Genomic DNA, 27,613 nt, shown 5'->3' on the forward strand with positions numbered 1-27,613 from the left:
GATTGAAATAATCTTCCATTTCTTCCCCTTCCTCAGCTTCAGAATCGTCAGAAGTCACTTAAAAAAATAATTTTGGAAAGGATTTTTTTTCAGAACTACCATTGGTATATAGAGACAATGTACAATTAAACAAGAAAGCTTGCATTTATATAGCACCTATCTCAACAACACAACTCAAAGCCCCAATTAAATCCTGTTGAGGTGAAGTCATTGTTGGAAATTTGACAACCAACAAATTCCAGTAAGACTGAAGAACACAGAACAGGAGCAGGAGTAGGCCACTCGGCCTATCAAGCCTGCCCTACTATTCCATGGTTGATCTACCCCAGGCCTCATCTCAGTTCCCCATTGCCCTCAATTTCCTGATCTCACAAGAAACAACTTGTAATGGTCCAACCTCCACAAACACTGAGGTAGCGAACTCCAGAGATTTCCCACCCTCTGTGAGGAGAAGTCCCGACACACCTCAGTGTTAAATGACCGACCCTCCCAATCCTGTAACTCTGTCCCCTCATCCGATACTCTCCCACTGGTGGAAACATCTCCACATCTGATTCAGGAACTCGATCTGCAGCATCGACCATCCCTTTCCCTCCACAGATGCTGCCCGACCTGCTGAGTTCCTCCCACAGTTTGCTCCAGATTCCAGCATCTGCAGTCTCTTGTGTCGCAACATCGACCCTGTCACGTCCCCTCAGGGACTCCTATGTTGCAATAAGGTCACCCCTCATTCTTCTAAGCTCTGAAAGAATGCTCCCGGAGGAGGCAGCAATGAGTGAAATGGCCAGGAGTATGGCCTCCAGCCACCAGGTGACCTCCCATTCTCTCGCTCAATATCGAAGTGATGGTGGATGTGAAGCTGAGGTGGGGGAGTGGGGAGGCTGGAGGAGGGGTGTGTCAGCTTAACATCTCCTCTTAAAGACGTTGCTTCTCCAGACTGGCTTTTTCTTTGAGCTTCGTTTGGAATGTCGGATTTCCCCACATCCCGAAGACGCGCGGGGTCGGTGGGTTAACTGGCCACTGTACGTTCTCCATTAGTACCAAAAATAGTCTCAGCCTATCCAGTCTCTCCTTATAACTCAAGCCCTCCAGTCCCGGCAACATGCTTGTCAATTGTTTCTGCACCCTCTCCAGCTTAATGACATCCTTCTTGTAGCTGGGCGACCAGAACAGCACACGGTACGAGTGTGGTGTCACCGACACCACCTACAGCTGTCACACGATGTCCCAACTCCTGCTCTTGCTGGGCGAGGCCACAGCCTGAAACTTTGGCCCCGTTGCTCCCTCCCCTGGGTCTACAGGTGAGATTGGATGGTGGGACAACCTCAAGGGGTGCACAACCTCTTCCTGACCCTGATGCCACAGGTTCAGAGAGTCATAGAGCTCCGGACCCACACACTGCTCACCTGATTTCCAGAGGGCAGTGTCCGGGTTGGCAGGGGGAGGGGTGGGGAAGCTCAGTCTTGGTCCAGGGGAGCCCTGGGTGGTGGGGGAGTGGGGTGGAGGGTTCTGACTGTCAGCATCTTCTGCGTTGTCTCCGGTGCCTGGGTGGAGCGGCGGTCTGGTAGTCTGGAACAGAAGGCAAGACATCTACAAGTATCAGCAAGCAGGCTGTCCTTCAATCCCTGCCACCCCCACCCCCCCCCCAACCACAGGTCAGTAAAATTCCAATAATCCAGCACACTCACTGGCAGGTTTTCCGGATTATTGGATGTTATTCCAACACTTTCTTACATCACTTGATTTTGCTGTTGCACTGTTATAATAAATTTCACAGAGAATCCGGTGGGTTTAAAGGGACCCGGAAACGGGGTCCCCGGTGGGTTTAAAGGGAGCGGGAAACAGGGTCCCGGTTGGTTTAAAGGGAGCGGGAAATGGGGTCCCGGTGAGTGGAAAGGGTGCACGGGATCTGGAGCTCTGGCAGGTCAGAAGAAAGCAGGGCAAACGTCACCCTGGTCACTATCGGAATTTCCAAATGATCGGATAGCGGATTATTGGGAGTTTCACTGAACCGTGTGTCAGAGCACACCACCGTAAAGTTCTCTCTCCCCACCCTCGTGCCCCCTGCTCAGTTGGCATCACCTTGGAGAACCAATCAGCACTGGTACAGAACAAAGAGAGGCCATTCGGCCCGGTCCCAGAGCCTTCCAGTTCTGCTGCCTGCACGTGTCCGTAGGGGGGATGGAACACTGACCGAGGGTGAGACCAGCAGCAGTGTCCTGAGGGAGTCGACCATCGCGCTTGCGTTGCGTCCCACACTCAGATCCCTTGGCTGTTGACAGTCACAGGGTCTACGTCCCAGGACCGACCCACCCACCGCTTGTGGCATCATCTCCAGCGCTTGGAACAGCACTGCTCAACAAAGCTCTTGCCTTCTCTGTCACCCCCTCCAACAACCCCAATCCTGCCATCTCAGGACAGTCTTGGTGCTGTTGCCTATGTAACGAAGGCACCTTGGTCTGGGGTCCTTCAAAGGTGAGGGCTCCGGAGAGTAGTGGACACAGCCCGGTCCATCACGGGCACAGCCCTCCCCACCACTGGCAGCATCTACAGGAGGCGCTGCCTCAAGAAGGCGGCATCTATCGTCAAGGATCCCCACCATCCGGGCCATGCCCTCTTCTCACTGCTACCGTCAGGCAGGAGGTACAGAAGCCTGAAGTCCCACACCACCAGGTTCAGGAACAGTGACTTCCCTTCAACCATCAGGTTCTTGAACCAACCTGCACACCCCTAACCCCACCTCAGCAACGGAACACTACGGACCACCTCTGGCACTGCTGTGGACTTGTCTCTGTGTTTTTATGCACTAATGTCTTGCTTTGCACACTTTCTTCACTGTCATAATTTATATATAATTATAACCTCTGGAGGAACAGAGGGATCTTGGGGTCCATGTCCACAGATCCCTCAAGGTTGCCATGCAGGTCGATAGGGTTGTTAAGAAGGCGTATGGAGTGTTGGCCTTCATGAGTCAGGGCATTGAGTTCAAGACCCGCCAGGTAATGGTACAGCTCTATAGAACTCTGTTTAGAGTATTGTGTTCAATTCTGGTCACCTCATTGTAGGAAGGATGTGGGAGCTTTAGAGAGGGTGCAGAGGAGATTTACCAGGATGTTGTCTGGATTGGAGAGCGTGTCTTATGAGGATAGGTTGAGCGATCTAGGGCTTTTCTCTTTAGAGAGGAGGATGAGAGGTGACTTGATAGAGGTGTACAAGATGATAAGAGGCTTAGATCGAGTGGACAGTCAGAGACTTTTCCCCAGGGCAACAATGGCTAACACGAGGGGACATAATTTTAAGGTGATTGGAGGAAGGTGTAAGGGGGATGTCAGGGGTAAGTTCTTTTACGCAGAGCGTGGTGGGTGCGTGGAACGCACTGCCAGCAGAGGTTGTGGGGCAGGTACATTAGGGTCGGCACAACATTGTGGGCTGAAGGGCCTGTACTGTGCTGTAGTGTTCTATGTTCTATGAATGAATGTGTCCCCAGCAACTCTTAAGAAGCAGACACAAGAGACAACACACTAAACGCTGGAGGAGCTCAGCAGGTCGGGCAGCATCTGCGGAGGGAAATGGACAGTTGATGTTTCGGGTCGAGACCCTTCATCTGGACTGAAAGGCAGTATAAAGAGGTGAGGGGAAGGGGTGGAGCAGGAGCCGGCAGGTGATGGGTGGATCCAGGTGAGGGGGTGAGAAGCAGATGGAGGAGGGGAGGGTGGGGAGGCTGGGAGGTGAGAGGTGGAGGTGACAGAGGGCCGCAGATGGTGGGATCTGATAGGAGAGGAAGGTGCAGCCTGGAACCAAATAAGGGACATGGGGAGGGCAGATGGGAACAGTGGGGGGGGGGGGGAGGGGACCCAGTGGGAGGGGTGTCTGGGTGAAGCTCTCACCACCCTCCTTTACCACACTAAACACCCACTCCCTCCACCACCAGCGCACAGTGGCTGCACTGTCTACAAAACGCACCGCGGTTACTTGCCCGGGCTACTCCAACAGCACCCCCCAAACCCGCCACCAATAGACGAGGGCAGTGGGTGCAGGGGAGCACCACCACTTGCAGGCTCCCCCATCACCCTCTCTTGGAAATACATGGCTATTCCTTCATCGCTGTATTCTAGCTCTTTACCCAACAGCAAATCGTCTCCAAATCGTCTCTTTATCGTCTACAAATGAAGCAGTTCAGATGCAGTTCACCATCATCTCAATGTTCTATACCATTGATGCTTCATTTGGAGACGATATAATAGACGTAAGAACTACAGATATGGATAGAGTCCATGGAGGCTCATACCACACACAGTCGACATGGCTTGGTACGGCAACTGCTCTGCCCAGGACCGCAAGAAACTGCAGAGAGTTGTGGACACAGCCCAGCGCATCGACGCTCCAGAAAAAACAACTCAAGTCTGTCCAACCTCTCCTTAGAGCTAATACTCTCTAATCCGGGCAGCATCCTGGTGAACCTGGTAAAAGTATCCTGACTGGTTGCATCACAGTCTGGGACGGCAATTCGAATGTGCGGGAATGTAAAAGGCTGCTGAGGGTAGTGGACTCAGCCCAATACATCATGGGCACATCCCTCCCCACCATCGGGAGTATCTACAGGAGGAGCTGCCTCAAGAAGGCAACATCCATCGTCAAAGATCCCCACCATCCGGGCCGTGCCGTCTTCTCGCAGCTCCCATCGGGCAGGAGGTACAGAAGCCTAAAGGTTCAGGAACAGCTACTTCCCTTCAACCATTCAGTTCTTGAACTAACCTGCACAACCCTAACCCTACCTCAGTATAGCAACACTGACCACCTTGCACTACAATGGAATTTTTTTCTTCTAATTGTGTTCTTCTTTGTGTAATTTATGTTTAATTTATGTTTTTCTTGTGAATGTTGTGTCTCTGATGCTGTGTGCCTATGATGCTGCTGCAAGTAAGTTTTTCACTGCACCTGTGCACACATGGATTTGTACACGGGACAATAAACTGGACTTTGACTTTCGATTTTGACCTCTTCTGAACCTCTCCAAAGCTTCCACATCCTTCCTATAATGGAGTGACCAGGATAGTGATGAAAAGGTTGCCTCACCTCCAGTCAACTGTCCCAGGACAGTTGCAATGACAACATCTGTCCGATCATGTGGAGAACTGGCCAGGTGTGCCCTGACCACAAGAAACACCCAAAGACTCTGCGTCCATCGCCCTTTGAGGAGGAGAGTTCCAAGGACCCTCTGCCCTCTGAGAAGAGAATTTGCCTCAACCTTATCGTGAACATTGATGCCCAGTCCTAGATTTTCCCACAGAGGAAACACCGTCTCCACACCCACCCTGTCAAGACCCCTCGAGATAGTCATACCCCAAGACAGATACAACAAAAACAGGCCCTTTGGCCCATCGAGTCCTTGCCGACCATCAAGCGACCATTCACATCAATCCAACATTAATCCCAATCTTATCCTCTCCATGTTCTCCTTGCAGGTTTTCCCACCTCACCCACACACCAGGGCGGCAATTTACAGCGGACAGCTGACCCACCGACCCCGCACATTGTTGTGATGCGGGAGCACCCAAGGGAGACCCACACGGTCGCAGGGAGCCACTGGGCCTCCCCAAGGAACTCGGAATCAAGACCTGGCCATTGGCTGGACCCCCAGAAAACCCCAGATCATGCAGAATGTAAACGACTGCAAAAACTAAGAAGCATAATCAGGTAAACAAACGCCAGCCGTGGTCCCACCTCCGTCAGGGTCCCTGTCCAGATATAGATTCCGCGAGACATGGCAGCATTCAGCAAATCGCACGTTACCATATTCCTTGCCTGTAAACCAATTCATTATCATCTTCAGGGGTCCTTTCACATAAGCTAACCCAACCAGAATGCCTGCTAAATGTCCGACAAACGAGGATCTAAACAGAAAAGAGAAAACAGTCTTTCCAGTTCACTTGCGACAATTCCTGTAAATGAGCAGAACAAATCAAACTTCTCAGCAGCTCTTAAATTAGGAGATTGTACACGGTGTTATATGGAAGGGGACTTCAGAGTTGTGTCACTGGTAGTGTTATATAGTGACAGACACATCCCCGCCAGCACTGTATCCCAGCGTTATACAGTGACAGACACATCCCCGCCGGTACTGTATCCCAGCGTTATACAGTGACAGACACATCCCCGCCGGTACTGTATCCCAGTGTTATACAGTGATAGACCCGTCCTCACCGGCACTGTACCCCGATGTTACACAGCGACAGACCAGTCCCCACCAGTACTGTACCCCGGTGTTATACAGCGACAGACCCGTCCCCACCGGTACTGTACCCCGGTGTTATACAGTGACAGACCAGTCCCCACCGGTACTGTACCCCAGTGTTACACAGTGACAGACCCATCCTCACTGGTACTGTGCCCCAGTGTTATACAGTGACAGACCTGTTCCTGCCAGTACTGTACCCCGGTGTTATACAGTGACAGACCTGTTCCCGCCAGCACTGTATCCCAGTGTTATACAGTGACAGACCCGACCCACCAGTACTGTACCCTGGTGTTATACAATGACAGACCAGTCCCCACCGGTACTGTACCCTGGTGTTACACAGTGTCAGACCCGTCCCCACTGGTACTGTACCCCGGTGTTATACAGTGTCAGACCCATCCCCGCCAGTACTGTACCCCGGTGTTATACAGCGACAGACCCGTCCCCACTGGTACTGTACCCTGGTGTTACACAGTGTCAGACCCGTCCCCACCGGTACTGTACCCCGGTGTTACGCAGTGTCAGACCCGTCCCCACCGGTACACTACCCAAGCGTTTTATATGTATCTCTCCCTCTCCATCCCTCCCCCTTTCAGTTAATGCTGAGACTTGCTGTTGATGGGAAACCTCCTCCCAGGCAACACCGTGTGTTTACCCTCAGGGTACACCCTGCAGGGGCTCGAGACTGTCCCTCACCACCTCCTTCACAAGGACTTGGGCACTGAAGGTTGGCACTGCCAACTGTCCCGACACCCATCCAGTGGACGCTCTGTGCAGTGCCGGAGAAGGAGAAGGCCACTCAGCCCCTGAAACCTGACCCACCGTTCCTTGGCTGAGCTGTCCCAGGGCTCATCTCCCCCTCTGTGCCAATTCCCCATCACCCTCAGTTCCCTGATCTTTGATCCCCTCAGTGATGCACCTCCACACCCCTTCTGGGGCAGAGAACTCCAATTTCCCCCCCTCTGTGAGGAGAAGTCCCGACACACCTCAGCGTTAAACGACCGGCCCCCTAATCCTGTAACTCTGTCCCCTCGTCCGAGACTCTCCCACTGGTGGGAACATCTCCACACCGACCCTGTCACGTCCCTTCAAGATCTGAGATGTTTCAATGAGGTCACCCCTCATTCTCCTAAACTCCATGGGTACAGATCTAATGTCTTTAACCACTGATGATGGGACAACCCTCTCACCTCAGGAGTTAACCCAGGGAATTTCTTCCGGACTGTCTCCAATGCCAGCGTGCCCTTTCTCACATCAGGGCACCAACACTGTGTCCGGTGCTCCAGGTGCAGCCTCGCCAACACCCTGTACAACGGGAACAACCCTTTCCCATTTCTAACCTCCGACTCCCCTGCAATACAGGCCGATGTACCATTTGCCTTCTGGCCCACCTGCTGTACCTGCCTGCTGATTTGCTGTGGTTCATGCCCAGTTACACCTGGACCCCGCTGAGCACTCGGCTGCAGTCTGTCTCCATTCAGATGATAATCCCACTCCTCCCGCTGGCTCCCCTCCCCACCTCCCTCCCTCCATTCCAGGCTCCACCTTCCCCTCCTATCAGATCCCACCCTCTGCAGCCCTCTGTCGCCTCCACCTATCACCTCGCAGTTTCTGACGTCACTCCCACCCCACCTGCCCATCACCCGGATCTACCAATCACCTGCCAGCTTCCGACATCATTCCCGCCCCCACCTGCCAATCACCCCTCCTCACCTGGATCCACCTATCACCTGCCAGCTCTTGCTCCGCCCCTTTCCCCCTCACCTGTGTTCACTGACCACCTTTCGGTCCAGAGGAAGGGTCTCGACCCGAAACATCGACTGTCCATTCCCTCCCCATGGATGCTGCCTGACCCACTGAGTTCCTCCAGATGCTTTTGTGTGTTGCTCCAGAGTCGAGCATCGGCCGTCTCTTGTCTTTCTGGATAATAATCCACCCTTTTATTCCTCTTGCCAAAGTGCGTGACCTCACACTTCCCCACATTTACCTCCATGTGACAATCATCTGCCTCAATCTATCCACGTCCAGTTGCAGAGTTCAGGTATCCCGACTGCAACGTGCTCTCCCAACCCTAGTGTGATCTCATTGGTGAGCCCAGTACTCTGCCCTCCTTAATATAAACTCAGGGCCCAGAGCTGATCCTTCCTATCCACCATCCTTCCAACCTGAAAAGGACCTGCTTATTCCAATCCTCCACCTTCTACCTGATCACAAATCTTCATTCACCAATACCCTCTATAACGTACGAGGAGCATTTGATGTCTCTGGGCCTGTACTCGATGGGGTTCAGAAGGATGAGGGGAGGATCTCATTGAATCCTACCGGATACTGAAAAGCCTGGATAGAGTGGACGTGGAGAGGATGTTTCTATCAGTGGGAGAGTCCAGGATCCGAGGGCACAGCCTCAGAATAAAGGGACGTCCCTTTAGAACTGAGATGAGGAGGAATTTCTTCAGCCAGAGGGCGGTGAATCTGTGGAATTCATTGCCACAGAGGGCTGTGGAACCCAAGTCATCGGGTGTATTTAAGGCAGAGACTGACAGGCTCTCGATTGGTGAGGGGGTTCAGGGTTACGGGGAGAATGGGGTTGAAACAAAAAATCAGCCATGATTGAATGGCGGAGCAGACTCGATGGGCCGAATGGCCTAATTCTGCTCCTACGGTTTTAGGCCTTGGATGCGTGTCCACGGTAACTGAAGGGGGAGAGGATTCTACATCAGGTGGTGACAAACTGGGAGAGCGTGTATTCACAAACTTCCCCTGGTACCTTGAGCCCTTGTGCATTGTCCTTTTATGTGGCCCCTTGTCAACTGCGTTCTGAAAATCCAAATACACTACAGGTTCCCCTTCAGCAACTCTGCTTTTTGCATCCTCAAAGGACACCAGAGGTTTTGTCAAACAGGTTTTACCTCTCATAAGACTGAGCTGACTTGGTTTGATAGCATTAACCTTTGCCAAATCACCAGCTACTTCTTCCTAGATTACAGACTCCAGCACCTTGCAACAACAATTACACGCTTTTTGTCATCCTCCCTTCTTGAAGAAGGGAGTCCCATTGTGGTTTTCTAATCCGTTGGTACCTTCCCGGAGTTTTGAAAAACTTCGGCCAAAAGGTCCACTCTCTCTGCAGCCACTTCCCTTGTGAGCAGGCCATCGGGACCTGGTGACTCGTCTGCCTCTAAACCGTTAGTTGCCTCTTGCGATGGCGGTGTTATAAGTTCGTCCATACTGTTAGAAACCAGCCCATCGGAAATCGTTGAGACGTTTGCAGTGCCTTGCACTGTGAAGACTATTCCCACCCACTGCTCTCTCCTAGTAACCCCACCACTGCCCCCCACTCCTCCCCTCACCCAGTTCCTCATTTCCTCTCAGTTGCCCTTTAAGTCCTGCCATTCACTGGATGCTTTCCCCTTACATTTGACCTCCCAAGAACTTGAATTCATCCAAATTCAAGTCTTGTGCCTTAATCAACAAAGTCCCAACCCATCCCGTCCAATCCCAGCATCAGCCGTGTTGGATAGGCCTCTATACTAGGGTCTTCATAGTCATAGAGAGATAGAGCATGCAAGTAGGTCTTTTGGCCCATCGAGTCCGTGCTAAACATCAACCGCCCATTTACACCGATCCCATTTTATTCTCCCCACATTCCCGTCAACTCCCCCCAGATTCTACCCCCTCACCCACTCACTGGGGGGACAATTTACAGCGGCCGATTAACCCACCGACCCCGCACGTCGTTGGGATGTGGGAGGGAACCGGAGCACCCGGGGGGAAACCCACTCGGTCACAGGGAGAAGGTGCAAACTCCACACACACACCCACACACACACACACACACACACACACACACACACACACACACCCCACACACACACACGCACACACGCTCACACACACGCACACACACGCACACACACGCACGCACACACACACACACGCACGCACACACACGCACGCACACACACGCACACACGCACGCACACGCGCGCACACACGCGCACACACGCGCACACACACGCGCACACACACGCGCACACACACGCGCACACACACGCACACACACACACACATACACACACGCACACACACACGCACACACACACACCACACACCACACACACACACAGAGCACCAGAGGTCAGGATCGAACCCTGGTCTCTGGAACCAGGAGGCAGCGGCTCTACCCCCTGCGCCACCAGGTTGTCATCCTTTCCACGGATCCAGTCTGTGTAATCTTCATCAGCCCTGGAATCTCGGCACTCCTCCAACTCCAGTCTCTCGAGTGTGGTTTGGTTCCCAGTACCCTGCCAATGGTGGCCACCCCAACCCTCCCAGATCCCCTCCACCAACGTAATGTCCATCATCCCGGCCCGTACCAACTCACACACACCCTGGTCACCCAGGGCTGCAGGAGGAAAGGTTGGGGAGGGGACGCAGAGGGAGGAGCAACACTTTACCTTGGAGAGAGTAAATGGATAAGGATAAGCTCTGCCCAGCAAGCATCTCGCTTTTTGATCTGAAATGGTCCTGGGATGTCTCCATCGGCGCTGTAGCCATTGTTGATCACTTTGAGAGCAAAAAGGATCCCTGTTGGACAAAGGAGGCAAAGGGCCAATGAAATGCTCGTCAGTCATTGCATTTCTCGAGCGTTGAATCTCTGTCGAGGTGGTGCTCTGTTTCCACAGCGTTGGAATTGGGCTGTTATTCAGAGGGAGGCCCTTCGGCCCATCGAGTCCATGCCGACCATCAACCACCCATTTACACCGATCCCATTTTATTCTCCCCACATTCCCGTCAACTCCCCCCAGATTCTACCCCTCACCCACACACTGGGGGGCAACTTACAGCGGCCGATTAACCCACTGACCTCGCACGTCGTTGGGATGTGGGAGGGAACCGGAGCACCCGGGGGAAACCCACACGGTCACAGGGAGAACGTGCAAACTGCACACACACACACACACACACACACACACACACACACACACACACACACACACACACACACACACACACACACACACACACACAGAGTGCCGGAGGTGGGGATCGAACCCCGGTCTCTCGGGCTGGGAGGCAGCAGCTCTACCTGCTGCGCCAGTCATTCACCTTCATAATGCCGTCCTAACAACAGCACTGGACAATGTGACCTGGGTCTCCACACATTCACTGATGACTTCAGCTCTGATGAGGGCAGGCACGGTAGTGCAGCAGTTAGCATAACGCTATTACAGTGCCAGCGACCCGGGTTCAATTCCGGCCGCTGTCTGTGAGGAGTTTGTACGTTCTCCCCGTGCCTGCGTGGGTTTCCTCAGGGTGCTCCGGTTTCCTCCCACATTCCAAAGACGTACGGGTTAGGAAGTTGTGGGCATGCTATGTTGGCGCCGGAAGCGTGGCGACACTTGCGGGCTGCCCCCAGAACACTCTACGCAAAAGATGCATTTCACTGTGTGTTTCGATGTACTTGTGGCTAATAAAGAAATCTTATCTTATCTCTCTCTCTCGTTCTCTCCCCCTGCATCTCTCCCTCCCTCTCTCCCTCTTCCTCCCCCCCCTATCTGTTCCTCTCTCCTTCTCTCAGAATCAGAATCAGGTTTATTATCACTGACATATGTCGTGAAATGTGTTATTTTGCGGCAGCAGTACAGTGCAGGACATAAAATTACTATAAGTTACAAAAATAAATAAATTGTTCAAAAAAGGAATAACCGGGTAGTGTTCATGGGTTCATGGACCGTTCAGAAATCTGACGACGGAGGGGAAGAAGCTGCTCCTGAATCATTGAGTGCGGGTCTTCAGGCTCCTGTACCTCCTCCCCGATGGTAGTAACGAGAAGAACCGGGTGGTGAGGGTCCTTAGTGATGGATGCCGCCTTCTTGAGGCACTGCCTCTTGAAGATGTCCTCGATGGCGGGGAGGGTTGTGCCCGTGATGGAGCTGGCTACCACCCTCTGCAGCCTCTTGTGATCCTGCGCATCGGAGCCTCCGTACCAGGCGGTGATGCAACCAGTCAGAATGCTCTCCACCGTACATCTGTAGAAATTTGCAAGACATTTTGGTGACGTACCAAATCTCCTCAAACTCCTAATGAAGTAGAGCCGTTGGCATGCCTTCTTCATGATTGCATCAATGTGTCGGGCACAGGATAGATCCTCTGAGATGTTGACACCCAGGAACTTGAAGCTGCTCACCCCTTCCACCGCTGACCCCTCAGTGAGGACTGGTGTGTGTTCTCCCGACTTCCCCTTCCTGAAGTCCACAATCAGTTCCTTGGTCTTGCTGAGGTTGAGTGCGAGGGTGTTGTTGCGACACCACTCAACCAGCCGATCTATCTCGCTCCTGTACACCTCCTCGTCGCCGTCTGAGATTCTACCAACAATGGTGGTGTCATTGGTGAATTTATAGATGGCATTTGAGCTGTGCCAAGCCACACAGTCATGAGTGTAGAGAGAGTAGAGCAGTGGGCTAAGCACACATCCTTGAGGTGTGTCTGTGTTGATTGTCAGCGAGGAGGAGACGTTACTACCGATCCGCACTGACTGTGGTCTCCCGATGAGGAAGTCGAGGATCCAGTTGCAGCGGGAGGGACAGAGGCCCAGGTTTTGAAGCTTGTTGATTAGTACTGAGGGGATGCTGGTGTTGAACACTGAGCTGTAATCGATAAACATCAGCCTGACATATGTTTTGCTGTTGTCTAGGTGCTCCAAAGCCGAGTGGAGAGCCAGTGAGATCGCGTCCGCTGTAGACCTGTTGTGGCGGTAGACGAATTGCAGCGGGTCCAGGTCCTTGCTCAGGCAGGAGTTAATTCTCGCCATGACCAACCTCTCAAAGCACTTCATCACAGTAGATGTGAGTGCTACCGGGCAATAGTCATTGAGGCAGCTCACCCTGCTCTTCTTGGGCACCGGTATGATTGATGCCCTTTTGAAGCAGGTGGGAACCTTTGACTGCAGCAGTGAGAGGTTGAAGATGTCCTTGAAAAGCCATTTGGTCTGCACAGGTTTTCAGTTCCCTGCCAGGTACACCATCAGGGCCTGACGCCTTGCGAGGGTTCACCCTCTTAAAGGATGTTCTGACGTCGGCCTCTGAGACACAGGTCACAGGGTCACCAGGTGCTGTGGGGATTCGCACAGGTGTAATGTTATTCTCCCTTTCAAAGCATACATAAAAGGCGTTGAGCTCATCAGGGAGTGACGCATCACTGCCATTTATGTTGCTAGGTTTTGCCTTATAGGAAGTAATGGCACACAAACCCTGCCACAGCTGTCTTGCATCCGATTGTGTCTCTAACTTCACATGGAATTGCCTTTTCCCTCTCACGATGGCCTTCCGTACGTCGTACCTGGACTCCTTGCAGGATTCTGAATCACCGGTCTTGAACACCACAGATCGAGCCCTCCGCAGACTGCGGATCTCCTGGTTCATCCAACGCTTCCGGTTTGGGAAGACTCGGTCTGTTCCTGACGGCACACACTCGTCCTCACAGGTCTTGATGAAGTCGGTGACGGCCGTGACATATTCATTCAGATCTGAGGATGAATCCCTGAATGTGGTCCAGTCCACCGATTCAAAGCAGTCCTGCAAACGCTCCTCCGCCTCCCTTGACCAGACCGTCGTGGTCCTCTCCACTGATGCCGTGGTCCTCAGTCTCTGCCTGTATGTTGGGAGTAGAAGTACAGCCCGGTGATCGGACTTGCCCAAGCGCAGGTGCGGGATGGCACGGTCAGCATTATTGATGGCGGTGTAACAGTGATTGAGTGTGTTGGCTCCTCTGGTTCCACAGGTGACATGTTGGTGGTAGTTTGTCAGAGACTTCCAGCTGGCCTGGTTGAAATCCCCCGCGATGATCGGGAAGACATTAGGGTGCGCTGTCTCGGGACTGTTGATCACGGTGCTCAGCTCCCCCAGTGCCGGGGTGGAATGTTTACCGCTACCAGGATGACGACAGAGAACTCCCTCGGCAGATCGAGAGGACGACACTTGACCCCCAGATGTTCCAGGTCGGGGGAGCAGGACTGAGCCAGAACTGCCACATCTGTGCACCTCGATGATCCCTCTCTCTCCCTCTCCCTCCCTCCTCTCCCACCCTCCCCTTCCTTCCCCCTTTCCCTTTCTCTCTCCCTCTCTCTCTATCTCTCTCCCTCCCTCCTTCCTTCTCTCCCAGCGTTGCCCCCTTCCCCTCTTCCCTTCTTGCCCTCTTGCCCTCTCTCTCTCTCCCCCTCCCTTCCTCCCTCCATCCCTCTCGCTCTCCCTCCCGATGATGGTGGAGGAACTCAGCAGGCCAGGCAGCATCCTGACCTGCTGAGTTCCTCCAGCATCATCGTCTTCTTCATCGAGGTTCCAGCATCTGCAGTCTTTTGTTTCTCCTTCTCCCTCCCTCTCCCCCGCTTCCCCAGATCCCTACTACCACCCATTCCCCAGATCCCTACCACCACCCATTCCCCAGATCCCTACCACCACCCATTCCCCAGATCCCTACCACCACCCATTCCCCAGATCCCCATTGAACCCCCTGTCCCTCTCCCAGATCCCAGGTCAATGTTCCACCATCCCGGCCACTGGCCAGTTGCCCTGCTTTCCTCCCCGCGCTCCTGCCCGTGGCTACCTGAGAAGCCCACCGCGCAGTCCATGTTGAACCTCTCGGTGAGCAGGTAGGAGAGGCCGGCCTTAATGGACAGGTAGGCGAGGCCGGTCAACAGGCTGAAGATACAGATGGAGAACATGAAGCGGGCACTTCCGATCCTGCGCTCCAGTTTGCTGCCCTTCCACACCAGCGAGGCCATGTTGAAGCCCAGGTGGTCGACGTCGATGTGATGCAGGGGGGCCAGGAACAGCCTGTGCCACTCGCAGCCGTAGAAGGTGGTGGAGACGCTGAGGCAGACATCCCCCACGTTGAGTTCGGGCGCTAGGAAAATGAACATGTTGAGGATGATGATGGCAAGAGTGACTGGGGGGATCCCTTTAGTCTCAATGAAGAGCAGGATCAGGAAGATGATGTAGCTGCCCAGTAATTCCTCCATTGGACATTTTCTGAAGTTGCTCTGTGCCCCTGGTTCCAAGTACCTTTCGCTCCGTGGCCTTTGCAATGGTGCAGTGCCTGTAATAGCAAGAGACAAGAAGCAGCTTGGTACGGTAACTGCTCTGCCCAGGACCGGAAGAAACTGCTGAGAGTTGTGGATACAGCCCAGCGCATCACGGACACCAGCCTCCCCTCCACGGACTCTGTCTATACCTCTTGCTGCTTCGGGAAAGCAGCCAACAATGTCCCATCCGGACGTTCTCTCTTCTCCCCCCTCCCATCAGGCTGAAGATACAAAAGCCTGAAAGCACGTCCCACCAGGCTCAAGGACACCTTCTATCCCACTGTTATAATAAGACTCTTGAACGGACCTCTTGCACGATCAGATGGACTCTTGACCTCACAATCTACCTCGTCGTGTCCCTTGCACCTTATTGTCTGCCTGCACTGCACTCTCTCTGTAACTGGAACACTTTATTCTGCATTCTGTTATTGCTTTTCCCTTGTACTACCTCGATGTACCAATGTAGTGAAGTGATCTGTATGGACGGCATGCAAAACAAAGTTTTTCACTGTACCTCGGTACATGTGACAATAGTAAACCAATTTACAACACTCCTGTTTAAATCAGAGCCATCCATGGCCTTGAAAAGAGCTTGGTTTAATTATTGCCCCTCCCTTATCCTGGGCCCAACACTGATATGCAGTCACAAGGAAGGCACGCCAGTGTCTCTACTTTCTTAGAAGCTTAAGGAGGTTCTGCTTGTCACCGAACACTCCTACAGATGCACTGGTGAAAGTATCCTGACTGGATGCATCAGGGCCTGGTACGGCAGTTCCAACGTACAGGAACCCAAGGGTCTGCAGAGAGTGGCGGACACAGCCCGGTCCATCACGGGCACAGCCCTCCCCACCACTGACAGCATCTACAGGAGGCGCTGCCTCAAGAAGGCGGCATCTGTCACAGAGGATCCCCACCATCCGGGCCGTGCCCTCTTCTCGCAGCTACCGTCGGGCAGGAGGTACAGAAGCCTGAAGTCCCCACACCACCAGGTTCAGGAACAGCGACTTCCCTTCAACCATCAGGTCCTTGAACCAACCGGCACAACCCTAATCACTACCTCAGCAGCGGGACACTCTACGGACCACCTCTCGCACTGCCGTGGACTTGTCTCGGATTGTGTTTTTTTGCACTAATGTCTTGTTTTGCACAGCCTTTTCCTTCTTTATAATTTATGTATAATCAGCCTGTGTTGTCTGTACCTACGCGCCTGTGATGCTGCTGTGAGCAAGTGTTTCATTGTACCTGTACCTCACCGTACCTGTGCACACGGCAATAAACTCGATTTGACTCATAAATACATTAATAAATTCAACGATGAGTGCAACATAACAGAAGGGTGCAGAGATAGTAGTGCAACTGAGGTGGTGCACACTGTGGCAGTGCACACTGAGGCGGTGCAAACTGAGGTGGTGCAAACTGAGGTAGTGCACACTGAGGCGGTGCACACTGAGGCGGTGCACACTGAGGTGGTGCAAACTGAGGTGGTGCACACTGAGGTGGTGCAAGCCGAGGTAGTGCAAATGAGGTAGTGCAAGCTGTTTATTACTCAAGAACTTATCTCCCTCTGCCTCAAAAAAACTCTGTTTCCACCGTTCTTTGAGGAGGAGTTTACCTCAATCCTCTGCTAATTGACACCCCTTACTTTTACACAGTGACCCCTAATTCCTGATTCCCCCACAAGGGGAAACACCCTCCCCAAACCCACCCTGTCAAGGATTTTATTCATTTCCAAACTGTGGTGGATATAAGCCCAGCCCGTCCAATCTTCCCTTGTCATCTCTCACTCTTCTACACTCCACTGTATCCTTGCCTGTCTATTAAATGACCTGGTATTGGTAATCGGTTTATTACTGTCATGTTTTTTGAGGTACAGTGAAAAGCTTTGTTTGTGTGTCAAACAGAATGCAGAATAAAGTGTTACAGTTACGGAGAAAGTGCAGTGCAGGCAGACAATAAGGTACAAGGACCACGACGAGGTAGGTTGTGAGATCATCTTTTAGCGTGTGAGAGGTCCGTTCAGGAGTCTGATAACGGCGGGATAGAAGCTACCCTTGAGCCTGGTGGTACGTGTTCTCAGGCTTTTGTATCTTTTGCCTGACGGGAGAGGGGGGAAGAGAGAATGACCGGGGTGGGAGGGGTCCTTGATTATGTCAGCAGCGGGAAGTGTAGACAGAGTCAATGGAGGGGAGACTGGTTTGGGCTGCGTCCACAGCTCTCTGTAGTTTCTTGCAGTCCCAGGCAGAGCAGTTGCTATACCAAGCCGTGATGCATCCGGATGGGATGCTTTCTATGGTGCATCTGTAAAAATTGGCGAGGGTCATCGGGGACATGCCAAATTTCCTTAATCTTCTGAGGATGTAGAGGTGCTGGTGAGCTTTCTTGGCTGTAGTGTCCACATGGCTGAACCAGGACAAATTTTGGTGATGTTTACACCTGGGAACTTGAAGCGCTCAACCATCTCCACCTCAGCACCACTGATACAGACAGGGGTGTGTACTCCTTTGTTTTGCTGACATTGACACCTGCCCATTCCAGATATCGGTCCAGTACACCTTCTCTGAACTCCTTCCAACTTATTAACATCCTTCTATGTTTACAAAATCAGTACTGTCTACAGTGATCCAGATCTGGTCACACAAGGACTCTATTAACTGAAGCATAACCTTCCTCTTCTTGTATACAATTCCTCTCACAATAAAGAATAACATTCAAGGTCTTCGACCTGAAACATTAATTCTGTTTCTCTTCCCACAGCTGCGTCCTGACCTGCTGAGTATTTCCAGTGTTTTCTGGTTCTATTGTAAATAAGAACGTTCTGTTCACTTTCCAAATTATTTGCTCTACCTGCATACTAGTCAATAAGACCCCTTCCGCCCCAGACATTCTCTCTTCTTCCCCCCCCCCCCCCCCATCGGGCAGAAGATACAAAAGCCTGCAAGCACGTACCACCAAGCTTAAGGACAGCTTCTACCCCGCTGTTATAAGAATATTGAATGGACCCCCTTGTACGATAAGATGGACTCTTGACCTCATCGTGGCTTTGTACCTTAATGTCTGCCTGCACTGCACTTTCTCTGTAACTGTAACACTTTATTCTGCATTCTGTCATCTCTTTTCCCTTGTACTACCTCGATGCACTGTTGAAATGAAATGATCTGTGTGGACGGCATGGAAAACATGTACCTCAGTATATGTGACAATAATAAACCAATTTACAGTTATACACTGGGACAGGCAGATCCCTTTGCATTTCAGAGTTTCCCAATCTCTCAGCAACAAGCTTCTTTTTTTCACTTTGTTTGCTAAATTGGATAATTTTACTTTTCCCCACATTATACCCAAGTTGAGTTTATTGTCATGTGCACAAGTGCGGTGAGGTACGGGTACAATGAAAAACTTGCTTGCAGCAGCGTCACAGGCAAGTAGGTACAGACAACACACAGCATGTAAATTGTGCATAAATTATACAAGACACTGAAAAAAAGTCTGTGCAAACACAAGACCTTAGTGCAAAAAAAACAAAGACGCAGTCAGAGACAAGTCCAGGGCAGTGGAAGAGGTGGTCCGTAGTGTTCCGTTGCTGGGGTAGGGTTAGGGTCAGATTTTTGCCCAATCACTGAACCTATCCATATCCCTTTGAAGCTTCCTTTTCACAAGTTACCTCGCCACCTCAGCAACCAGACCTTCAGTGTCTTCATCCATTCTGAGGCAGTGGTCGAGGTTGAGTTGCTGACAGCATTTAAGAATTATCTAGATGAGCACTCGAATTGCTTAGGCACAGATGACCCAAGTGCTGAGCAATGGGTTTAATATGGAAGGCTACACGCTGGTTGGCATGGACGAGTTGGGCTGAATGGCCTGTTTCTGTGCTGCGGTTCTATTCTGCTGGGTGGGTCAGCTTGGTATGGAGCCCACCAAACCACTGCTGAGAGCCCAGATAATAAGGGGAGCCAAGTCAAGAACGGTCCTTGTCGGGAACTTTTACCTCAATGCTGACAAGAGTCTTCTGTTTGCCATTCCTCAGTCAGCCAGCAGGGGGAGAGATGGCCCTCTTGTCCAACTGTGCATTGGCCATTGCCATCACAGTACGTTGTGAGATTCCACTACAAATCCTCAGCAAAAGTCTTGCATATTCCTAGCATGTTCCTCGCTCTTGAAAGCATCGCACACGCAAAGCCTGTGTCATATTCATAGACAACTGGCCCTGACTTCAACAGGTGGGGTGTCTTCCTGTCTTAGCCATAAGCAGAAAGGATCAGCAATCGTCCTGACCTTCCTTCTCTTCAGGGGAAGGGAAGTACCAGAAGTTTACAAGCAGCTGCCAGCCAAGAGCCTGTAATCCCAATCACCGTCCACGCCATCTACTTAGGGCAGTTAAGATTTTAAGAAGCCATCTTAAACATACTTCCGCCTCAAGTCAAGTCGAGCTTATTGTCATATGCAGAGTGCTGTGGACACAGCTCAGCACATCACAGAAATCAACCTCCCCTCCATGGACCCTGTCCGCACTTCTCGCTGCCTGGGTAAAGCAGCCAGCATAATCAAAGACCCCTCCCACCCCGGACATTCTCTCTTCTCCACCCTCCCCTTGGGCAGAAGATACTAAAAGGGGCAGACACAGTAGTGTAGCGGTTAGCGTGACGTTATTACAGTGCCAAAGGCCCCGGTTCAATTCCCGCCGCTGTCTGTAAGGAGTTTGTACGTTCTCTCCGTGTCTGCGTGGGTTTCCTCCGGGTGCTCCGGTTTCCTCCCACATTCCAAAGACGTACGGGTTAGGAAGTTGCGGACGTGCTATGTTGGCGCCGGAAGAGTGGAGACACTTGCGGGCTGCCCCCAGAACATTCTCAGTAACGCAAAAGAAGGCATTTCACTGTGTGTTTTGATGTACGTGACTAATAAATAAATATCTTATCTTATAAAAGCCTGAAAGCACGTACCACCAGGCTCAAGGACACTTCAATCCCACTGTTATAAAACTATTGAACATTCCCCTAGTACGATAAGATGGACTCTTGACCTCACAATCTACCTCGTAAAGGCCTTGCGTCTTATTGTCTGCCTACACTGCACTTTCTCTGTAACTGTAACACTTTATTCTGCATTCTGTTATAGTTTTCCCTTGTACTACCTCGATGAACTGATGTAATGAAATGATCTGTGTGGACGGCAGGCAAGACAAAGTTTTTCACTGTACCTCGGTACATGTGACAATAATAAACCAATTTACCGATGTTAATTTACCAATCTGCATGTGCAGGTACAATGATCACAGCACCATCACAGGCACGTAGGTACAGACAGCACACAGAATATACATAACATTATACCATACAGTGAAAAGATGGCGCAAAAGCAAGACCTTAGTGTAAACAAAAACAAAGTCACAATCAGAGACAAGTCCGTGGCAGTGCGAGAGGTGGTCTGTAGTGTTCCGTTGCTGAGGGAGGGTTAGGGTTGTGCAGGTCGGGTCAAGAACCTTATGGTTGTAGTCCCTCGGTCCCAATTCAGAGTTGTCTATTGCAAGCTCACCCTCCCCACCACACACAGTGCCTTACAGGGTATATCACTTCCATGGCAAGAGAATGACACACACTCAATCCGATGCTGGTACAGAACTGAAGACGTTGTTTGAGCTTTGCAATGGCCCCAGGAATGGGATAAATATATACTCATCTCGTGCAGGTCACAGCACAGCAACAGGCCCTTTGGCCCCCCATGTCCATACCGTCTGTCAGGTACACATCTACACTAATCCCACGTACCAGCACTTGACCTGTAGCCTTCTACACCTTGGTGATTCAGGTACTCGTCCAGGCGCTTCTTAAACACTGTGAGAGTCTCTGCCTCCACCACCCCACCTCAGGCAGTGTGTTCCAGGTTCCAACCCTCCCCCCACCCCCAGGGGCAAATTCTTTTACTCAGATCCCCTCTGAAGCTCTCACTCTTCACCTTCAACCTGTGCCCTCTGGTTTTAGATACCTCTGCTGTGGGGAGATGTTTTGTGCTCTCTACCCTGTCTAGTTACAGAGAGCTACAGCACAGAAACAGGTCCTTCAGCCCACCAACTCCGTGCCGACCATCAACTACCCATTTATGTTAATCCAATATCAAATGCATATCTCCGCCCGCCATAATTTTGTGTATCTCTGTCAGGTCTCTCCTCAGCCCCTCCTCACTCCAAGGAAAACAATGCCATCTTGTCCCGTCTCTCCTCATAACTGAAGCACTCCATTCCAGGCAACTTCCTGGTGAAAATCCTCTGCACTCTCTCCGGTGCAATCGCATCCTTTTTTTTAAACACAAACGTTCGTTTGCTAAAAGCACTACAAGAGGACATCTAGTGTCAAAATACTGCAACTAAGGTAGAAAATAGAAGAAAAAACTAAGCAGCTACAGGACTACAGCAATAACGCTAACTAACACCCGCTAAATGCACACGCAACACTTCAGATAAGAATCACATTCTCACTGTCCACAACACGCGTGATCCCCTGAGGGGCCCACCGAGCGCGGAACTCAACCTGGGTGCCCGTGGATACCGTGTGCTCCGTCTCCAAGGACAGCCCGTGCGCAGACGTAAGCCCGGAAGACGGGCAGGCAGGCGGACCGGCTGGAACCCTCGGCTGCCCTCGGCCGGGACCCGTGGATGGCCGGCTTGCCCAGGCCCAGCAGAAGACCCACCAGGAGATCCTCCGCACTACCTGCTGCACCAGGTGACCGTAGATCAGCAGTGTCAGGCTGAAGTGCAACCAGAACTTGAGCAGCAGCCCCTTCAGATAGGCTGCAACCTCTCGCACTCCGCGTACATGCGGTGCACCGTCTCATCCTGGCTGCAGAAGTGACAGGCGGCTGGGGTGTCGGTGAATCGGTTCAGGAAATGGTTGCACGGCACCGCCCGGTGCAGCACCCTCCACCCCCCAGGTCCCCGATGTAAAGGGGGAGGACCCCCGCGTAGAGAGACCTCCACCGGGGACAACCCTCGCCGCCCCGACGGCAAGACGGACCGCCATGGCTCAGTCGCATCCTTCCTGTACAGAGACCGGAATAATCCAGAGGTTTATAAGGACGTGAAGGTGAGGGAGATGGGAATGGAGATACCAGAGACTGCAGACGCTGGAATCTGAGGCAACAAACAAACTGCTGGAGGAACTCAATGGGTCGGGGAAATGGACAGCTGATGTTTCGGGTCCTGACCAGTCCGGATGAAGGGTCTCGACCTGAGTCGTGACTGTCTGTTTCCCTCCACGGATGCTGGGCAACAGAAATGTCGTGTTATTACCTTACCTACCCTCTGGAAGTCACGACTTCATTGAGAACGAGTGTGTGTCTCATCTACATCTACACTGTGACTGCCCACGAGAGTCGCAGATCCCCCGGAGACCTTTCTTCCCTTCACATGATGACGTGCTAACAATGGACAATGATGTCACCTGTTTGTTAGATCACTTGTGATGCTTCATGAAGTAAACGGGCTTTCTCCACCCCTCTCCGATTCTGACCTTGTAGCTCATCCGCAGTTTCACCTTATTCCATGTACCCTTATGGCATAGAAGGAGGCCATTCAGCCCATCGAGCCTATGCCAGCTCCTGGAACAATCCTATTCCCCGCAGAGGAGACACCAGAGACTGCAGCTCTGGAATCTGGGGCAACACACAATCTGCTGGAGGAACTCAGCAGGTCGAGCAGCATCTGTGAGGGGAAAGGAATTGTTGACGTTTGGGGTCGAGACCCTGCATCAGGACCTTCCACCCAAACTGTCGACAATTACTTTCCCTCCCAACAGATGCTGCTCGACCCGCTGAGTTCCTCCAGCAGATTGTTTCTCCCAATTCCTCCATGTACTTCCCCGTGATCTACCCTCTAAACGTTCCTTATTCTCCAATCCCTCACCCACACACCACAGGGGCAATTTACAGCGGCCGATTAACCCACCGACCCCGCACGTCGTTGGGATGTGGGAGGGAACCGGAGCCCCTGGGGGAAACCCACGCGGTGACAGAGAGAACGTGCAAACTACACACACACACACACACACACACACACACACACACACACACACACACACACACACACACACACACACACACACACACACACATGCTCAAACTTCCACAGATGTGCTATAGAAAGTATCCTGACAAGTTGCACCTCAGTCTGGTACAGCAGCTGCTCTGCTCTGGGACCTGCAGAGAGGGGTAGATACTGCCCGGTCCATCACAGGCCCATCACTTCCTCCCATCCAGTCCGTCTCCACCATTGGTGCTTCAGGAAGGCTGACGGTATCGTCAGGGATGCCTGTTACCCAGCCATTCCCTTTCTCTCTTCTACCTTCGAGGAGAAGATACAGGAGCTCGAAAGCCCAGACATCCAGACTCAAGGACAGCTTCTTCCCCACTGCTGTCAGACTCCTGAACCGACTACCTCTCTCACATCCCCTTCCTGGTGGCGCTGCCAGGTTCTCGGACTCTTCACTCTGCCTCTTCCGTTATTGTCACTTTAGCATTTCTTTTTGCACCACCTCAGTTTCCACTACCTCAGTGTGCACTACCTCAGTGTGCACTACCTTGGTTTGCACTACCTCATTTGCACTACCTCAGTGTGCACTACCTTGGTTTGCACTACCTCATTTGCACTCTCAGTTTGCACTACCTTGGTTTGCACTACCTCGGTTTGCACCACCTCAGTGTGCACTACCTCAGTTTGCACCACCTCAGTTTGCACCACCTCAGTGTGCACCACCTCAGTGTGCACTACCTCAGTTTGCACCACCTCAGTTTGCACCACCTCAGTGTGCACCACCTCAGTGTGCACCACCTCAGTTTTCACTACAGTCTCTGCACCAATCTGTTGTTTTGAGCTTGTCGTTGTATTTATTGTTGTATTTTATTATTACCATATACACTGATTACTCTGTATACATGATAATAATCTAATCTAATCTAATCTGGCATTGCAGGTCTGTGTATAAAATATAAAAGTAGGAACATTATGTTACAGCTTCACAAAACACTGGTTAGACCGCACTTGGAGTACTGCATGCAGTTCTGGTCACCACACTACAGGAAGGATGTGATTACACTGGAGAGGGTGCAGAGGAGATTGGCCAGGATGTTGGAGGACTTTAGTTATGGGGACATATCAGACAGGCTGGGACTGTTTTCCCTGGAGTGAAGGAGGCTGAGGGGTGACCTGCTGGAGGTGTGAGAAAGTAATGAGAGGCTTATATCTGGTTGATAGTCAGAATCTTTACTCCATGGTAGGGGTATCAAAAACAAAGAGGGCATGGGTTTAAGGTGAGAGGAAGGGGTTTTAAAGGGAATCTGAGGGGAAAGCTTCTTTACACAGAGAGGGGTGATATCTGGGATGGGTTGCCAGAGGAGGTGGTGGAATCAGATGCAGTCACTGGGTTTGAGAGGGATTTGGACAAGGCCCAGAAGGAATCATACATAATATAGAACATGGAGCACTACAGCACAGTACAGGCCCTTTGGCCCACAACGTTGTGCCGACATTTTATCCTGCTCTGAGATCTATCTAACCCTTCCCTCCCACATGGCGCCCCCCCCCCCCCCCCATTTCTCTATCATTCATGTGTCTATCTAAGAGTCTCTTAAATGTCCCTAATGTATCTGCCACGTGGTACAAGCCGGTTCTCAAAGGTTCCCTACGAAGTCAAAGTCAAATTTATTGTCACATGCACAAGTACATATAATGTAAAACTTACTTGAAGCAGCATCACAGGCACATAGCCTATAAGCAGCATTCACAAGAAAAACATAAATTATACACAGGTTTTACAAGAAAGAACACAAAAAGATCAAAGTCCGTCAGTGCAAAGTGATCAAAGTGGTCACAGTGTTGCTGTACTGAGGTAGTGATTAGGGTTGTGCCGGTTGGTTCAAGAACCGAATGGTTGAAGGGAAGTAGCTGTTCCTGAACCTGGTGGTGTGGGGATTTCAGGTTTCTGTACCTCCTGCCCGACGGTAGCTGCGAGAAGATGGCACGGCCCGGATGGTGGGGATCTTTGATGACGGATGTTGCCTTCTTGAGGCAGCGCCTCCTGTAGATACTCCCGATGGTGGGGAGGGATGTGCCTGTGATGTATTGGGCCGAGTCCACTACTCTCTGCAGCTTCTTGTGTTCCTGCGCGTTCGAATTGCCATCCCAGACCGTGATGCAACCTGTCACTGTCATGGCGGAGATAGAGTAACAGGGAGACCTGTCGCCTGGCTGGTTTGAGGGCAGCAGCTATATTATCGGCAGGAGGAATAAGGCAATCATCAGGAGGATGCCCCTGTTGAGCAACAGCAGCCACATCTTTCTGCTCAGCATTGGTCACACAAGATGGAAATGATTCCCCAACAGAAGCCTGGACTAGTGTCACAGCCGGCAATACAGTTTGAGTAAATGACCCTGGGCTTTGAGAGTGGGAGGTGGGGTGTGATGCAGAGCTGGGGGTCAACAGTTAGGTCAATCATTGCCGTCTGCTTCTGCCATGACCCTCCCTACAGGCAGCGGGGAGTTTGGGTGTACACTGAAGAGTGAGTGAGGTAGGTCTGTGCAACACTGATTCCAACCTCACCTGTAGATATGGGGCTGCAAAGCCTGGCTGTCTGCTGACAGTCCCAATCTTGAGACCCAGAGCAGGCGCAGACTGTTCAGGTTGCTTTGTTTCATAGTGACTGATGTGTTCTCATCAGCACTGTACCCCAGTGTTATACACTGACAGACCCGACCCCACCGGCACTGTACCCCGGCGTTATACAGTGACAGACCTGTCCCCACTGGCACTGTACGCCAGTGTTATACACTGACAGACCCGATCCCACTGGCACTGTACCCCAGTGTTATACACTGACAGACCCGATCCCACTGGCACTGTACCCCGGTGTTACACAGTGACAGACCCGATCCCACCGGCACTGTACCCCGGTGTTACACAGTGACTGACCCGACCCCACCGGCACTGTACCCCGGTGTTACACAGTGACAGACCTGACCCCACCGGCACTGTACCCCGGTGTTACACAGTGACTGACCCGACCCCACCGGCACTGTACCCCGGTGTTATACAGTGACAGACCCGATCCCACCGGCACTGTACCCTGGTGTTATACAGTGACAGACCTGACCCCACCGGTACTGTACCCCGGTGTTACACAGTGACAGACCCGATCCCACCGGCACTGTCCCCCAGTGTTACACAGTGACTGACTATTATTATGTATTTTTCCTTCCATTGCAAATCAATAAACTGCAGATGTTGGAAATCTGAAACAGAAACGGAATGCTGGAAGCACTCAGCAGGTCGGGCAGCTTCTGTGGAGAGAGAAACAGAGGCAACGCTCCAGGTCGGGGACCCTGCATCAGAACTGGCTGTGGACTGCCCCTGCAATCATTACACGTCTCTGCATTGCATTGCCTGTAGCCTGATGGGTGTGAATGGGTCAGGATGAAACAGCCTCACTGCCTGGTGAAAGTAACGTGCCCAGTTTGACAACTGTGGTGTCTGGCTGGATTTCCAAGGGAAGCTGCCATTGGCCCATGCTCTGTAGGTTTGGACCAGTAGGAATGCAACAGCGAGCCTGATTGGTTGGCGTGGCAGACACAGCCCTGCCGCTTGCATTTGCAGACAGGGCGGTGTCACTGGGTCCTAGTGCACCTCCTGTTACAAGACTGGTTCTCCTGATTTACCTGAACAATGCGACAATGTAGGTGGGGAGGCTGGTAAATCTGAATAGATACAAAAAAATAACGGAAATATATATAGCAGGTCGCGCAGCAACTGTGGCGAGAAAACAAGAGTTAACATTTAAGGTCCATGACCTCTCATTGGAACACAACGGTGTATCTGTATCCCAGCTAGATCCCAGCAAGAAACTAATGCAAATAGAAGCAATATTGGCCTTTGTTATTTTCTGGGAGTTTCTGGACAGACACCCTCTGCATTTCCAGTAAGTGCAGTGTTGTGAGGAGGTATATGATCTGCTACTAGCCTGGGGAACAGGGGTGGGTTTGGGGGTATAATGAAAAACAGACATAGAGATATACAGCACAGATACAGGCCCTTCGGCCCAACTTGTCCATGCCGACCTGAGCTAGTTTCATTTGGCCCACATCCCTCTAAGCCTTTCTTTCATACTGTAACTTTGCACACTTTGAAAGCAGGGTTCTCCCTCCCCTCCCACCTCCCTCAGCACCCCCTTCCTCCCCCACTCAGTTTTTGGGGCCCAATGTTTCAATTTTTTCAATATCTACCCTCAAATCAATCTGAACTCCCCAAATTTCCCCA

The 27,613-nt window shown here is 51.8% G+C and overlaps 1 protein-coding gene across 1 annotated transcript; it reads right to left on the minus strand.

Annotated features, from left to right (window-relative positions):
* Positions 1–1,215: 1,215 nt before the first annotated feature.
* Positions 1,216–22,330, minus strand: LOC127586506 (rhomboid-related protein 4-like). Its single transcript, XM_052044518.1, has 6 exons — positions 22,282–22,330; positions 14,843–15,334; positions 10,696–10,825; positions 5,708–5,894; positions 1,407–1,569; positions 1,216–1,295 (listed from the first exon to the last, which is right to left on the minus strand). Exons 1-6 carry the CDS (start codon positions 22,328–22,330, stop codon positions 1,216–1,218), a joined length of 1,101 nt encoding a protein of 366 aa, XP_051900478.1.
* Positions 22,331–27,613: the final 5,283 nt, after the last annotated feature.

This window comes from Pristis pectinata, chromosome 37, assembly GCF_009764475.1.
Source record: "Pristis pectinata isolate sPriPec2 chromosome 37, sPriPec2.1.pri, whole genome shotgun sequence".
NCBI classification, from domain to species: Eukaryota; Metazoa; Chordata; class Chondrichthyes; order Rhinopristiformes; family Pristidae; genus Pristis; species Pristis pectinata.

Coding starts and splice junctions, on each gene's coding strand:
- LOC127586506 (XM_052044518.1), bottom strand. CDS start 22,330: ATGGCGGTCCGTCTTGCCGTCGGGGCGGCGAGGGTTGTCCCCGGTGGA. Junction 10,826..14,842: donor CTGCGCGGTGGGCTTCTCAG/GTAGCCACGGGC, acceptor TTTGTCCAACAG/GGATCCTTTTTGCTCTCAAA. Junction 1,570..5,707: donor GAGGTGGGACCACGGCTGGC/GTTTGTTTACCT, acceptor CTTCTGTTCCAG/ACTACCAGACCGCCGCTCCA.